Below are 16812 nucleotides of genomic sequence, written 5' to 3' on the forward strand. Positions count from 1 at the left end.
TTTGCTGTGCTTACTAGTCAGTTTAATGCTAATTTTGTATTTATACTTTGGGACAGAAAGATCCACCGAGCATCTTTCTGGAGTATTAAACCAGCTCCTATGAAAAGGTGACACACAGAATCACAGATAAGAAATCTCAGAGATGCGTTCGCTCTGATCTTATCACGAAGCGGGGGAAGAAGGAAAAAAAAAACTACTGATAAGTTTCCTTCGGCTTCAGTCGCCGATCGAGCCACGTGCGACTGTCATGAGAAAAGCCTTTGCTCTTTATCTCAAACACACAGATTTCTGACTGATCGGCCTTCTCGCTCTCTCTCTGTCTCTCTCTCTCTCTCTCTCTGCAGTTTAACTTTGTCGGCAAACTCCTCGGGCCACGCGGGAACTCGTTAAAGAGACTACAGGAGGACACTCTCACAAAGATGTCAATTCTGGGGAAAGGATCCATGAGGGACAAAGAAAAGGTAACCCGCCCCCCCGTCTGGATGATTCCAGCCTGCTCTTTTACCCCTGCATCATCGCATGGCGTCTCTCTCCTGCTGTCACTCTTGAACAAGGTTTGGAGTAGAGCTGCCCCACCTTTCCAGTAAATCTGCACCCGACGTTGAAACAGCATCTCAGGTTCCTCAAAAACTACAATTCAAATATCCCACACACTTTTTTGCAACGCAGGTTACTGTTAAATGTGTCAAAAACCCTTGAGAACATGTGATATAACAATCAAGAATACATAATCAGAGTAAAGCAAAATACATGAAATTACACCCTTTCGCTGATGACATAAGTATTTATGTGTGTGTGTGTTTATATGTGAAAACAAATTGTGTATTTCCATGTATATCTATCTTTATATGTTTGTGCACGATAACATCGGCACAGCATCGCTGTGCGGAGAAAGTTTTAGAAACGGTTTAATTCGCTTTTTGCAACGAATGCAATCAGCACATTAGATATTGGCACCTATCCAATCGCGCAAAGTGCGCGCGCACACACTTATATTCGATTTTAAACATGCATATTCAAGATTTGTTCCTCTTTTATTATAATATGCATGCATCACTCTTTGTTTATTCTTAATATTCTGTATTATTACACACACAGTGTGTGTATGTGTGTGTGTGCCTGTGTGTTTGTGCATGTGCAAGTGGGTCTCAATGTTTATGTCAGCTTCTTTAATCTACATTTTGCCTTCAGAAAAGATAAACGCAGACTGATTGGCATTACGGCCGCGATGTAAACAGAGAGTGTGGAGTGAAAGTTTTATCAGCTGCACTGGTGTGTGAGCAGAGACGGTTTCATTGAACAGATCAGTCCATCAGAAGAGGGGCGGACAGAAGCTGCTGAAACAGCACGGCTGAGGCTGATGGCCAGATTATTCCAATGAGCTGCGGCTTTGAACGTCAAGGCTGTTTTCAGTATGAGGAATGCTCCTTTATGTATGCTACGACAAGTATTTGCCTTCTTGTGCAGATAATGAAATGTCCAACAACCATTCTCTTGTTTCGTCTTTGAGTTTTGTTACATTTACAAATCCAACAGATCGTGACTTTGTGCTTTGTTACCATTTCCAGATCTGCTGAAATATTGGAAATCATTCAGGATTATACAAGGAAAAGCCTTTTGTTTCTCTGAGCACACGATTTCTGCATTTTTTCTCCACAAATTGACCTTGACAGTGTTGTTTTGATGAATATGATTCCGGCAAGAAAGTGTCGAGGTTTCAGGTGACAGGGTTGTTTCAAGTCTGCTGCCCTTTTATTAAAACTGTTCTCTTGCCTGTGGGTGGATTTTAAACTGTAGTTATTGTTTTTTTTTTTTTTTTAAACGAAGAAATACAAGGTTTTTTTTTTTTAAATTCATGTTGCAGGTTTGCAGAATAGAGTCCTGGCGTTTTGGTTTTGGGCCGTCGGCCATATGTTTGACAGCAAGTTAACCAGTGTGTGAAGTTTTCACACTACGGGACAAATCATCCACTCAGCTGAGTTAAATCTCATAAAAGTTGATTTTAAAGGTCTAATACACGATTTTCTCGAAAAGACGAAGCCCCACGTCTGTTACTCCGCCAGACCATCCGCCCGGCTCTCCTGCTTCTCCCAGGAAACGCGGAAGTGTACGAGCGCGATCTCCTCTTCTCCGGCGTGCACGGCTCTGTTTACAGTTTCTCCGATCCGCCTCGCTCATAAATAAAGATTTTTTTTCCGAAACAGTTACAGTTTCATTATGTCAGACTCGCCATCGGTAAGTACGAGCTCAGAAGCTCACCGGCTACATAAACACTCTGAATGCGCATGCGCAAAAGGGAGAAGCTGATTGGGCGCAAGCACGGAGAACCGCCTTACGAAAGCAGCTCGTCAGAATGATTGACAAACAGACCCACCAATTATTTAGGTGATCCACCCGGAAATCAAAATGTTGTATTACACCTTTAATGCACATGACAGCTGTCAACAAATGGGAGTAAGTTTTAATAAAAATGTATCGCTGTCATATTTATTGAGCTTGACTGGACCATTATTTGGATCTGATGAATCACATGGAGGCAAATCTGCTCTTCACATTCACATTCACCCTTGGGCATTTTGCATTTTACACGAGAGCTCAGATAATCTGGAGAAACCCCAAAAGAAGAAAAAAATCCCATGCATGCACAGGGAGAACATTTACACTCCTCTATCCTTGACTCAGTCGAACGGCCTGCAGCAATACAAAACCGACTCCAAAACACGTGAGAGTGTTATGAATGGAGAAAAGGGCTGAAGCGAAAGGAAACCACAAAAAAACATCCCAGAACTGTGTGAAATGAAACATTTACAACAACACTCTCTTTTAAAGAGGTCTTTAATTCACTCAAAAAGACCAACCCATTCATATCCTGATGTAGTTGATTCAGTTTCTTTGCAACAATATTTGTCCATTTAAGAAATGATGGATCACTGGATTCAGACATTTTTATGAATAATGTAGAGCCAGAAATAAGACGAAAGCCTAAAAAAATGGCATTCAAACAAGAGAATACCAGTAGTAGAATCTGTGTGCACATAAAAAAGTCTGCTGCTGCCCAAAACACCCTTAAGACCCTTTATTAACACTGATACCAAGGATGACACCATATAGACACAAGATCCAAGATATTTCCCAAGGCCCTCACTTGGCTCTGCTTCAACGTCTTGTTCTGTCCAATCAAGTCTGAAACCTGAATGTGTTCAGTTTCAAGGCTGCGCAGCACGACGCCCCGATGACTTTGACCGTTAAAACTCCTCATGGGAACTTTTCCCGCTGAGTCTCCCGAATACTTTGAATCCGGTTGAGGACAATCACTCAGGACACGTATGACTGACGCCGGGAATCAAACTGGCCCCCCTGTAAAGAAGCAGAAAGGACATCGGTCTCCCCTCGGCCGTGAAACTTTACAGTCGACCTTGGCGAACGTTGGCGGCCCCTTCAGCCCCCCCCGTACGCTTTGTCACAAACGACGTGTTTCCTACTCAACACTTCAACTGCTTTCAAGGGCCGATCTTTGTTTTAAAGGGGCGATAAAGTGACGCTGATGTACTGAAGGCATAGAGACAAAGATGTTCTCCCTACTGATGGATCGCAAATCTATAAAAAACTAACAATTTATGTGTTTCCTTTTCTATTGATAATCTGCAGTAGAGTGTGGAGCGCCCCGAGGAGGAGGGTTTTAGTAGTGATTCCACCAATCGCTGACTAACATCGGTTCCCGATGTTATTTACATGGCCGCTTGGAGTTGTGTCATTTTAAGACGTAACTATTGGTCAGAATTTGGGGCATGTAAAAATGACCAGTGTTGTTGTTTTCTAGGGGAGGATAGTCTTTTTCAAAAAGTTGCACCTTCAGTGAGTTTCAGCGTCAGCGCTGTCGTGGAAGCAGACAACAAAAGCGCCATGGATGTTTTCTGTTTTCTTGTATTACTGAGCCCTTGGTGGCATGACCTCCCACTGCCTGCACTCTTCCATGAGTGGGCTCAAAAATGACCCCAATTAGAATCCATGTTTTACAATAAACTTTGGTTACGGATGATGATTTTTATCATATTTTTTTTTCAACAAAAGAGTACTTTCGTTAGTGACATCCTCATTTATCACATTTTGTAACATTTTATCACAAAAAAAAAACCAACAACACCAAAAAAGGTCAAAATTCATTATTTGTGTGTGTTGGTATATCTCAGTTCTTCTCACTTCCTGCCAGAATGGTCATGAAGGCCATGAACTCATCTTTTGCTTACATTTTTCCACTTTTTTTAATCTGTCCGTGGCTCCTCTTCATCCCTCAATGCTTGTGAATGTCAGCAGCTCTTCTAATGTATCATCAGTGATAAATGGCTTCTTTTCATGTATTGGGGAGGTGGTGCTACACCCGGGTGCAGGCAGTGACTGAATCCTCACTTTGTTATGATTTGGTGTTTCATTCGGCTGGAAGGTAACTCTGACCAGAGTCTGTTGGACACAATATCCATTTCCTGCTTGGAGGATTTATCAGAGGACTCCTCTTCTCTCTGTCGTCTTGTTCAGTCAGGTGGATTTCCAGGTGACTTGACATCTCCAGGTGGACAACAGTCTGGGTCCTCCACAAAACAAGAAAGGGACGATCTGTCTGACACAAAGCTATAAATCAGTATGCATGTAATTATATGTCTCTATTTATATATCTGCATACACAGATATGCATGCACACACTCATATCAAACACACACACACACACCACACATCAAAGGCTACTTGCTGGGTTACAGCACCAACATGAATTTGTAGTTAGTTAACTCGTGCCTGCTTTGTTGGTAAATACTATAATCTGTCACAGGAAACTAATGGATGTGGAAAATAAGTTCAGGAATGAGGATAATACTTACCTGTATGTCGCTGTGTATAAATGGCCTCCATGGTGTTAAAACTGTTGATATGGGATGTGTAAGTGGGACAGTCACAGTGGATAAGAATCAAAGGTTGAACCTTGAGGTTCCATAGGAAATACTTGGTCGTTTTTGACGCCACTCATGGAAAAGTTTGGTAGTGATAGAAAAAGTGACATTTCTGTAAATTTATGAAAGATTTTTTTTTTAAAATTCAGATGGCCTGATGCCAGAAACATGTTTTTTTGAGGAATACCTGGAATATGAAGCATTAAATCTTTAATTTTTAAGATTAAAAAAACAAAACAGCCGTTGGGGTCATTTTTTTGACCCTACTGATGCATCCAAGGGTTCAGCAGTGTTGAAAACATTGTTTGCCGTCAATTTTTGTTATTTATGTTTAAGCCGTTGTATTTTTTATTCAAACATTTTAAATATTTATCTATTTACGTTGTTTCTTTTTCACCATTCACTCTATTTAGCATTTGCCTCCATGTCTGTACTGTGTTCTTTTACAATCATTTCGAGGCTTTTGAAGAGTCAGACCCTTGTGGGACTGAGTCACTGACCCCTGGACTGGATTATTTTAGACACCCTCAGAATAAGACAGCACACTTTTAATCTTCTCACTACATTTGTGTGTCCGATGCTCCAAAATAACAACTAACATCGTCATTAAAGTTGTTGTCTAGAAATTTGCCTTCATTAAAACTGGGAAGAAACAGATCTGAATTCTATTATGTTTTTGGGTTGTTTGTGTGTGTGTGTGTGCTTATGTGTGTGTGTTTATGTGTGCGTGTGAGGTCGCCCCCGCCGCCTCAGACTGATTGACAGCTCTCAGGTCGAGCAGACTGTGTTTTGCTTCGCGAAAGCAAGCTACATCTTGAAAACAAATTTCAAAAGTTTATGGAAATGTGGATGATCCCGGGGATCACCGAACACGCCTGACTCCTACCAAACCTCCCTTTCTCTCCGTCTCTTGTATAAAAACACACAAACACACACACACACACAGTCATTTTAAGTTGGGCGTGTACACAGAACAACACTCTTCTCCAGATTTGTGGGTTTGTTTTCACATAAATTCGGCTTCTTGGAGAGGAGAGCGCTTTTTTTGGGAGAAAAAAAAAAAATTATTCCAATGAAGCCACATGAATAAAATAATGGATTTTGCGAGCTGGGAATTTCCAACAACAATCCGGTTTAATGATTTCTATCAGCCGTGATCATGTCAGCACATAAAGAGAGGATATAAATGAGTCTAACAGCAGATCTTTAGCTGTGGAATTGATTGCACGCTGGACTGTTTAACAGGGAATAAATCGACTTCACTTGGCCCGTCTCTCTCTCTCTCTCTCTCTCTCTCTCTCTCTCTCTCACTCTCTCTCTCCCCTCCGCCTCTGTTTGTCGGAGGTGATTTGTTGGTGGCGATGATTCTGGCGATCATACGGCGCATTCTTTTTGATTACCGCGATCAATAGCCTTTGATGGCCGGCTCCTCTGGAGCGCCTCGGAGAGAAAGATGTGTGTCGGGGTCTGTGCTGACCTCGGCAGGCCTCACCTGTCTGCGCCTCCCGCCCTGGGATTGATGACGGACGGCGTTCGGTCGGGGACGCCGCGAGCGCCTCCGATCCCTCGTTTTTAGGGGCCGCGCAGCGATGAGGGATACGCCCGTCGCTACAGAACTAATTCTTTAAGTTGAGCCGCGCGCTGACTCTCAGGTTTCAGCCTGGCTGCTACCGTCACCATATCTTTCTGCACTTTCCTGCTGGAGGTCAGAGAGCCGGACCAGCAGAGGGTCCCTGCAGACGGACCTGGGAACAGTGAAAATAAAGTGTGTGGAGCTCTGTTACCTTTAAAAGAACCGTATGGAGTAATTCTGGCTTTACAGATCAAGAAATACCAGAATATTGAAAGAATTTATCAGTCATTAAGTCCACTTCAAGTAGGGAAAGTCAATCAGATCTTTTGCTTTCTAGTTTTTCAAGCATGAATTTCAGTTAGCTGCCACTTTGCTTGGACTATGACGGTAATCCAGGTCAGGTTTTTATCATTGTGAACCTCAGCGAGGTTTACCTGAAGCATTTGACTTTAAAATAGCCTTTCTAAAATATATATATTCTTATATCAATGACACTTTTGTGAGAAATGCTCACTTGTCTTATTAAAACAAACAAAAACGGAGTGTTAAAGCCCTTGAAGTCAGGAGTGACCCCCCCATTCTGTGCTCATAAGGTAAAACTGTCATGGATTTGTTGTATATTAGATTTGCTCATCCTGCATGGGCTGAGCTGATATAACCAGGTAAATATTTGCCGGTGCGGGATCTTGATCCTGCGCTGAGAAGAACGTGAGAGCAGAGAAGGTTGAAAGGCACCGAGCTGTTAGACATCAGAGTCCCCCCCCCCCCCTTCCCGGTTACAGCACCCCGGCCGTCCCGGTGCTGTCAGGAGCGGGATGATATAACGGCTCAGGCGTGCCGCGCCCCCTGCTCGTTACCTCCCTGATTAACTCATCCATTCTTCTCTCTGGGAACAGTACTTCCTCTTTAATTTTCCTGATGGACAAAATAATCACATTCCCTTTGTTTCGCTTAGCCTAACGTCTCCGGGTCGGGTTTGATTTGTGAGGAGCTGCGGAGAGAAATACCTCCACATTGTGTGTGAACGTTCCTGCTCAGTGACTGAATGGAGCCGTGCTGTAGGTGTGCTGTAGAGCTCAAGGTCTGTGACTGAAACAAGTCGGTTTGTGGTTGAATATTGGATTTCCATCATAATATGTTAATGCCAAATATTGTAACTGTGTTTGATGCTTTTAACTTAAAATATTGGATAAGTCTTCATATATGGAACTGCTCGATATGACGTAAATATGTCAGAATATGGCATGTATACAGACTTTTATGAATCGTGTTTTCAAGCACTGAATAATCATATTTGGCCAATGGAATCCTACTGCTTGAGATGCCCCGCCCACCAGGTCGCTATGAATGTTTGAGGATACAAAATATAGATATATATAAAAAAAATGGTTCAGTCACACTTGATGAAAATTACAGGGCAAGAGGAAGAGGAAACATCGAGCCACAAAGACAGTATCATCTGCATAAGTGTTTGTATTTTTAGTGTATCCTTATCGCTCAGAATTACAGCAGATCACATGCAGCTCTCGCTGTGACTGTTAACTTAAATCAATTAATTAACTTAAAAAAGTGGGATGTATGAATCCAACTCTTTCAAAGGATGAATAAAAGTACTAACTTTTAGCTACTTGGCGATACCGAGAACTGATGCAACTACTTAGTGGCATTAAGTATGAATCATACTCTAAATATGCGATACTATATGTGAAACTCAACATTTATATTGGTGTGTCCATAATAATCTTCACCATCATTCCAATAAAGTAATTTTCTAAATGTTTTTTGATCACTAATTATTCGTTTTGTTTTTTTTTTTTTCATTTTGTCATGATTTCTTCTCAAAACTCTCTAAAGAAAAAAAGAAGAAGATATAAATCAAGTACAGCAGATGAAATTAGAATGTTTTCTGTTAGGCAAACATGTCGTTTTACTCTGAGATTCACTGAGTAATAATATTTTTTTTCTGAAGGATAACAAATAATCACTGACATCTGTTTTTCGCTCCTCCTGCATGAGTAAAAGTCAAAGCGAAAGCTGTTCTCTGTTTGCCTTCGTTGTCTTTGTGAAGACTGTCTCTTTGAAGGGAGTACATCTCTTCCGCTCGTCTTCCTTAAAGGTGATGCGGGGAACATCAGCAGCAGCTTTTTGCAGTAGGATGTGCAGGTTTTTTAAAATGTATTTTTATACGTGACTTCTGGATTGTGTGTGAATCTTCTTGGCCTATTTGGAATGAATATGTCGTGTTTTGTGAATTCATCTCAGCATGCTAACATACATTGTTGTAAAAAAAAAACACATTATATAGAACGTCTCTCAGAAGGTACATCTAAAAAAGTTTGCCATGTAGCTTTAAAAAAAGTAACTAATCCCTGTTTCCAATGATTTCTCTGCAACTTACCCAACATTATTGACCATTTTCTGTCATATTTCCAGCTGATAAATCTCACATGTGGTAACTTTTTGTTGCAATAGGGGCACAGATGCATTGTGGGTAGTGTTTTACCTGCAGACCTCTGTGAGACTGGCGTGAGTCAGCTTCGCCTTCACCCTTCATAGTGACCGTGCACATGCTGCCCCAGAACAAAATTCTGTCCATTTTAAAGTTAAACGCATCAATCTGTGTTCGCCGCCCACGGGAGAGACGCGTTTCCAGAGCAACAGGACAAAACACAACAGCGTTCGCGGTTACTGTGTCGTCTGTGAAGGCGCCACGGTGGGACAAAAGAGAACACGGCGGGCCGCCGTAGTCAATGAAATCCTGAAAAAATGTTTGTCTGAAAAACTAATGACTTTTAATTAGTCTTCGCGCAACGATTTGTGGCGGGCTGCGGCTCAATTTATGCCGAGTTTAAAGAATTAATTGAGTGTTTCCTATTTGTCAGACCCCAGAAATGTGTTATTAACCATTTTGCAATTCAATATATTACAGAAAAAACATGGTGAAATTCAATTAAATTCCCCCTGTTCTCAGTTCCTTGTTCTGAGAGAGTCAGCCGCTAACAGCTGAAGGAGGATTTCTGCAGCTGGTTTTTGCAAATACTGCTGGCAGTGGTCCAGTACGTTCAGCCATGATAAGTTAGTTCAACTCAATTTATTCAGCAGTAACAGCAGATAATCAGTAAATACTAGTTCAGTCCAGTCGCAGTTAGCAACAAAACGCAGTGTGGAGCGATCACTGCAGAGCGTGTCGCTGCTAATACCAGCCAACTATGACCATTGATTCTATTTAAAAAGCTGGAAACAATAGTTTTCCGTTTCACCTAAAAACAATACAGTATAATCAAGGCCTTAATTAAGTTTGAAAGAATGGAAACATTTATTATGCACTCTGAGTGGTCTGGTTGGGTTGGACGCTCAGACAAACACAACACCAAAACAACAGCAATTGTGGGTAAACTTTTAAATTTCCTGGGTGCTTTTATCTTTTTAAACTCTGCCAGCAGCCAGCTTCACTCTTCTGGCATTTTAATGCTCCTTTGTGTTGGACAGATTCAGGGGAAAGTGGAAAACTGCATTCTGGAGTTGGATAACGCAATTCAAGTGAATCATCGGGAACTTAGCGCAGGAGAGTTGCTTCTTTTTCCTAAGAATTTTCTTACATTTCGACTTCTTGTCTCATTGTCCAATATCTGTTTCCTCAACCAGATCTGCAAATGCCTTCCAGATAAGATGGGGATCTCAACATGCATCAATAAAAACTCTTGTTAAACTAAGTGACGTAATGGATCTATTTGTTGGTTCAACTTTTTGAACACAAGCAAAACTCATCCATCAACGATGGATTTCATTAGGCCACAGAGAGGACAGTATGAAGCATTCGGTTACACTGTAGATAATCCGGAGCGATACGTTGGAGAGACGCTATAAAGTGGCTCCAGTCCATGCGGTGCCTCTGAATCCCATTAGGTCCTCGTTTCCTCGTTTATTTCTGGTAACCAGTTAAAGAAAGACGTTTTCCTGTTTTATGTGCCTTACGTAGATATGTTTGTCTGGTTGAAGAGGAGATCTGGGCCTTTTGTGTTCCTGCGTTGCTCCGGCTGTCAGGAGTGCAGGCGAGGCGAGCCGACGGAGCGTTCGGGGTTCATCGCCGCAGCAGATGGCGGATTGCATACAGCGTGCCGTGCATCACCTGTCACGCAGACGGCTTTAATAACATACTCCCCGTGTCCATCTTATTTGTTTGTTTTTTTTTCTTTTTCTCATTTGAATGCCAATTCCGAGCTTTACTCTTTGGCACTTTAAGCTGAGGCTCGCAGGAGAGGCGTCTGCGGCGTTGTGGCCCTCCCGGTTTTCCAGGGGCGAACGGATTTTCATAAGTAGATTTACAGAGGTGGGAGGGGGGGTGGGTTTGGAAACAGAAGGAAGATGCTGCCAATAGATATGAAAAACAGACAGCTGTAATCTCCCGCCGTGGGCTGCTTAGCTGTTATACGACTCTCCGATGCTTCTTATCAGCTCGGAGAGAGAGAAAGAGAGAGAGAGAGCGAGCCGCCGCTCTTCTCTCGCTATTATATCACATGCAGATGCCGCGGTCACACTCGGAGCGGTCTCTACCCCACCGAGGCTCTGTTTAGCCAACATTTCAAGTGAAGACGCATCATTTTTGTGTTATTGTTTCGGTAAAGTTTCGCGTTTACACGGCGACATTTCTGAAAGTGATGCTGAAAAACGAAATAAAATTCATGTCGGGTCAATAGTCGCATCTCCAGTGGCGCCAGGCACCGTTATCATGTAAACGTTCAACGAAAACACAACAGAAATGTTCCATTTCCATGAACACGTCATTGGGAAGGAGGGATAAAAATGGCTTGGCTGTGGTTTTTGTTGAGCATGGATTTAATCAACATAAGAAAATCACAGCTCAAAAGACGGACTTGTGTGCAGAAGCAGTATTTACTGCAGATGTGGAGCGAAGCGCAGTAGCAGCGTTTCACAAAAGCCCCGTTTTCTCATGTTTTGTTCATCACATTTTTGAAAACTACCACCTCGGAAGAGGTTTCCAAAAAGTTGCATTACTGTGGCTCTGAGCGCAGCTGTCATGCAGACGGACACATAAAACGAAAGTAAAGTTTCCTGTGTTTGGTTGTAATCGGGACCTGAAATGCCCGCTGGTCCTGATCATCTCGAGCCAACCGTACAGGTGAACACTGAGCCGAACGTCAGCTCAGTCAGACTAGATCTGGTTTTATTTTTTTTTTTTTTTTAAGCTGAAAGTACTTGACACTGATTGTTTTTCATGTATTTTTCCAAGCAAATACAGTGAGAAGCACATGAAAGGGAGGATGGGGAGGCAGATCTACGAGCACTTGTCTCTTTCCAGCATCCCGACTTCCCCCCACCACACACCGCCGCCCTCGCCGCCGCCGCCGCACACCGGCAGCTCCGGCAGCTCGATGCGCAAAGGAGCCCTCTGCTCGTAAAGCACAGATTTATGGGGGGAATTAACATATCATTAACATACCACAGGCACTGTTAAAAGAGGGTTATTTATAATTAGGTGACATCAGAGACACCGGTTTGCGCGGCGCAGGAGAGGCAGAAGGCGAGGAGGAAGTGTGGTCGCCATTGGAGAGGCCCCAGAGAAGACTTTTTTTTTTTTTTTTTTTTTTTTTTTCAAGAACGAGAAACTGGGGCGCCGAAACCTGTTGTCTCCTGCGCGCTGCGCTGCGCTGCGGCGGGAGACGTTCGGGAGAGTTTTCGCTGCCCTATTTCTCGCCATCAATAACATTTCTCTGGCCTGCTTTTGTCTCGCAGCCCCCGTCAACAACCCCCAACGACAGCAAACTAAACTAAACCGCAAACATCAGCCACCGAACGCCACGGGTACACGAAGATAAGGAATGAGGAAATCTGAGCCCGGCGCCGGCAGTTCTGTTTTGTTTTGAGCAGATATTATTGGCACTTGTCAGCTGCCACGTCTGACCTGACAAGCTGAGTGACATCTTGCAGAGGCAAAATATTTGCTGGATCTCCTTTTAGTTCTGTTTGAAAAGACCGTCTGAGCTCCGCAGCCTCACCAGTTTGTACACAGACGATGTTTAGTGGCAGTAATATTCCATCTATGTCTTGGCTGGTCCCCATCGTTGGTACAGAATGAATTAGTTTTAGCGTATAATGGACGGGCATTTGTCGCTTGAGTGACTCTGAGGTGAAGAATTGTGATTTTGAGTAAATATTTACACAACTTCATGCATTGATTTTGCCTAAAACTCAATTTTGACTAATTTAATAGCATATAATGTAGATTTGTGCTCACAATTGTAACAATTTGTCATGTTTGTTTCATTATTTTTGGCAGGAAATTGAAAAAAATTATGAAAATTTGCAAACCATGAATTCATAATTGCAATGTTTTTTTCTTTTTTTTTTTTTTTATATATTTTCAATTCAATAATGACTCTTGCAATAACATCATGAAACAAAAGCAATCAATTTCACATTTTAAAGTAACTTTGAGGGGAAAATGAAGTTTCTTTTTTGTCTGAGGTACATTTTTGCTCACATTTTGAATGCTTTTCTTTTGAAAAAGAAAATCAATTGCTGGCAGAATTTTTTGGTTTCTTGATTTCGTGCCTCTCTCTCCGGATTGATAGATGGATGGACGGAGGAATGGATGAATGGACAAAGGCTCCATTCACAAGTTTGATCAGTCTCTCATCCCAACAATTTCCTCTGTGTTAACGCAGCAATTGACTGAAGAGGTCCTTCGATCAGTTTGTTGCTAACAGAAACCAGAAGCGGCCGCTCACTGTGTGGAAATCTGAACAGATCCTGCTGTCTGCAAACACACGATGGACCAAGAATATAAATTAGAAGTACACTTTTTGAGGGAGGCATTCACTGTGGAACTCCTCCAAAACACCTCCGCTGTGAATTCTGCTCGTTTTGAGTCTTGAGGTTGTCCCGGGACATGGTTTGAGAATGAAGTGTGTCATTCCAGCAGGTGTTTAACCGTCTTTATTATCATACATTGATGGCTAAATTATCAATATTACCTCGCAACATATTAAAACTGAGGATGCAGACAAACTATGTCGTTTCCATTAAACGATCTGTCGCTCAGTGTTTTCCGATCTGTAATGGATTTGTACTTTTTTCAATGATTAATGCCACAAAACTGGTAGGACGGAGCCGACACGCCGTCTACGCAGTGGAAATCAAATCAAAGATCCATGAAGTAATAGAAGCAGCAATTATTTACTATCTCTGACAGACACTCCAGACTGAGTGAGATATGAATAAATGAACCCGCCTTCCTCCGCGCCAACGATTTTCTAAGTGACTACTCACTTTTTGAACATGTGCTGTTTTATAAGAATCCATATTGCACCCCATCAAGTGCAAATCAAACCTCCCGCACCCCAACTTCCTTGATTTATCTTAATGAAGAGCGAGCAATCACAAGTCTGCAGAGCAGAGCGTTGGCTGCGAGGACAGGCAGCTGTGTGAGGACAAAGGCAATCAATTAAATGTGACAGCCGCAGTTGAAAGCCTGTCTGCCGAAGCACACAGCGACAACTCACATAAATATTTTGGGTTGTGTAACTCTGCAGCGGGCGAGGCATCAAACCTCATTATGCAGGCGGTTACTGAGATCTCCCAGCAGCACGGCGACGGATGAAGCCAGAGTGCGCATGATACCTGGCCGTCGTTATAACTCGCCTTTCTTTTTTCAACCTGCAGGAGGAAGAGCTACGGCAGAGCGGCGAGGCCAAATATCACCACCTGAACGAAGACCTGCACGTCCTCATCGAGGTGTTCGCGCCGCCGGCCGAGGCCTACGCCAGGATGGGTCACGCTCTGGAGGAGATCAAGAAGTTTCTCATACCAGTGGGTTGCATTTCGAACTCTCTCGCACTTCAGCCCGCCCGTCCATCTTCTGCGCTGTTCAGGGCGTCCGTGAGCACAGGAGACATCCTGGACAGGACAAACACAGAGACTCAGACAGCCGCACACTCACACTCACACCTCGGGGTCGTTCAGGGTCACCGGTTAACCTCGCATGCATGTTTTGGAGGAATCCAACCCACACATGGAGAGAACATGCAAACTCCAGCTGCTGTTTGAATCCTGAGTTTTCTCACTGCGAGGTGGCGGTGCAACATCACTGCTCCTTTTTAAATGGCACCATTAATGGAAATCCCCAACAGATATATTTACCACAAAACACAGCACAACGCATCTCATGTTGGAAGACAAACTATTTTAATGGAAAATATTGACGTTGACGGCAACAATAGTTAAGAGCAGGGATGTCAAACATAAGGCACATGGGCCAAAACTGGCTTGGAAAAGACTCCGATCCAGCCCACTAAACTATTGAGCAAATAGTAAAAATGTGAAATTTGACACAGAACAACACTGAAACCCGATAGATATTCAGCAAACTTTGCAAGCAAACTCGTATTAGCCTGTCTAAGCCATGTGGCCAGAGTCAGTTTGTAAAAAGATGCATGCAAACAGCTGCAAAATGCCACAGTTACAGATGATTTTTGGACATTTCACTGCTTCATTCAAATCGGCCTGATGTGGAGGTTTCAGTCATTTCTGGTACTAATTGTTGAGATTTGGAAAAAAAATAGACATTTTTCCAAACAAGGTCCCTCCTCCTGCAGTGCAACACTTTCTATCTTCATGTGCTAAAATAATCAAGTCTTTGTACATAAATACACTCACACACACACACGTGCATGTGGAGCACACACACCTCTCCTGGCTTTCTTCTCCTGATCTGAATGTGTTGAGGGGGCTCTAAAGCCCCGGCGTGTCTGTCCGCTTTTCCTCAGCAACCTGCTCCTTAATTCTGTCAATGCTGTCAGCCTCTGCAACGTACATGTGGAAAAGCTCCGACGTGTGTGTGTGTGTGTGTGTGTGTGTGTGTGTCTGTGTGTGTGTGATCCTGCGTGGGAAGCCGTGGTTTTGTCGGAGGAATGAGGGAAGCCAAACCCTCCTCAGCAGCCACTTGCAGAATGGGGCTTATTTACTCTTCCTCCACTCCCTCCACCTCCTCACACACACACACACACACACACACACACACACACACACTCCTCCCCATTCATTATGGATGATCTCTCGAATGCTCGGAGCTATCATGATTTACATCTCATTATTAAATACCAGCGGACCCCCGCCGACTTGGTTACCTGCTATTGACAGAGCAGACGCATGACGATCACATCAGCCCCCCCCGCCCCTCAAAATAACCCCCCGCAACGGTGTGAGGAGATAAAGGCGAACAAGGGGTCCCGGGGCCGTATCAGTGGGGGAGATCTGAGATGTTTTGCAGCCTGAGGAGCGGTGGTCACGGCACTACTGTAAAGTACATTAATTAGATATTCCCGAGGCTGCAGCCCTGGAGATAAAGGACGTAATTTAATACAGTGTAATTGAAAGCGAGTCTTGTGTGTGTGTGTGTGTGTGTGTGTGTGTGTGTGTGAACATGATGCCTCTCTGTGTGCAGGATTACAATGACGAGATCAGACAGGCCCAGCTGCAGGAGCTCACGTACCTGAACGGCGGCTCCGAGGACGCCAAGGTGCCGTCGGTGAGGGGCAAGTCAGCGGCCCGTGGCAGAGGGACACCTGTTCCAGGGCCTCCCAGGTAACCCGCCTCCAGACCTCAGTGTGTGTGTGTGTGTGTGTGTGTGTGTGTGTGTTTGTTCCTGTGTGTTCCAGTTGGGGAATAAGTATTATTTACAGCTAATGAGCTTTTTTCCCCTCCCTTTTTCCCTCTAAATGGAAGCGTGCACAGTATTCTGTTGCATTTTCCAAGTTAATTCATTTAGAGCCTCAGCGCTGCGACTGATACAATGACACACACTCAATATCTGTCCTTTCTACGTGTCAAACATAAGCCTATTAGGTTTTCAACGCCTCCTTGACAGACGTCATTTTTCCCATGCACACGTCAGCCACACAGCAGGGGTTTTTATTTGTTCCTGAATGCCTGCTCAGTTCAGACCCTGGCTGTTTTTTTTTTTTTTTCTTTCACTGTGAGAGTATTAAATCTTGATGCAGCTCTGGGCCTGATTCCAGTCTGACATCCACAGACCAAGGCCACGAAAACCCATCGATCGCTTTGGCGTTTTTGTTTGAGAAACGTTTTGCCGTTCACACTGCAGCGTTTTCAAAGAGATCTCTGTTTCCAGCAGAAACGCTGAAAACGGTGTAGGTTTCACGTCGGACCGCTAGTGGGTGCTTTTGATTGTTTTTGCATGGACCGCCATTGTTCCGAGCAGAACAACCAAACCCCAGGAGAATCTGCAGGGGGAGTCATGGTTCTCTGGAGGCAAACATT

At 43.5% G+C, this 16812-nt stretch overlaps 1 protein-coding gene across 1 annotated transcript in view; it reads left to right on the forward strand.

The window, feature by feature from the left end:
- Positions 1-16812, forward strand: part of khdrbs3 (KH domain containing, RNA binding, signal transduction associated 3) — a 121544-nt gene that overhangs the window by 65363 nt on the left and 39369 nt on the right. Inside the window, exons 3-5 of the mRNA XM_030120962.1 lie at positions 345-461; positions 14197-14343; positions 15977-16116. Coding sequence (XP_029976822.1) covers positions 345-461; positions 14197-14343; positions 15977-16116 — 404 coding nt within the window. The remainder of the gene's footprint in view (positions 1-344; positions 462-14196; positions 14344-15976; positions 16117-16812) is intronic.

Source organism: Salarias fasciatus, chromosome 22, assembly GCF_902148845.1.
Source record: "Salarias fasciatus chromosome 22, fSalaFa1.1, whole genome shotgun sequence".
NCBI classification, from domain to species: domain Eukaryota; kingdom Metazoa; phylum Chordata; class Actinopteri; order Blenniiformes; family Blenniidae; genus Salarias; species Salarias fasciatus.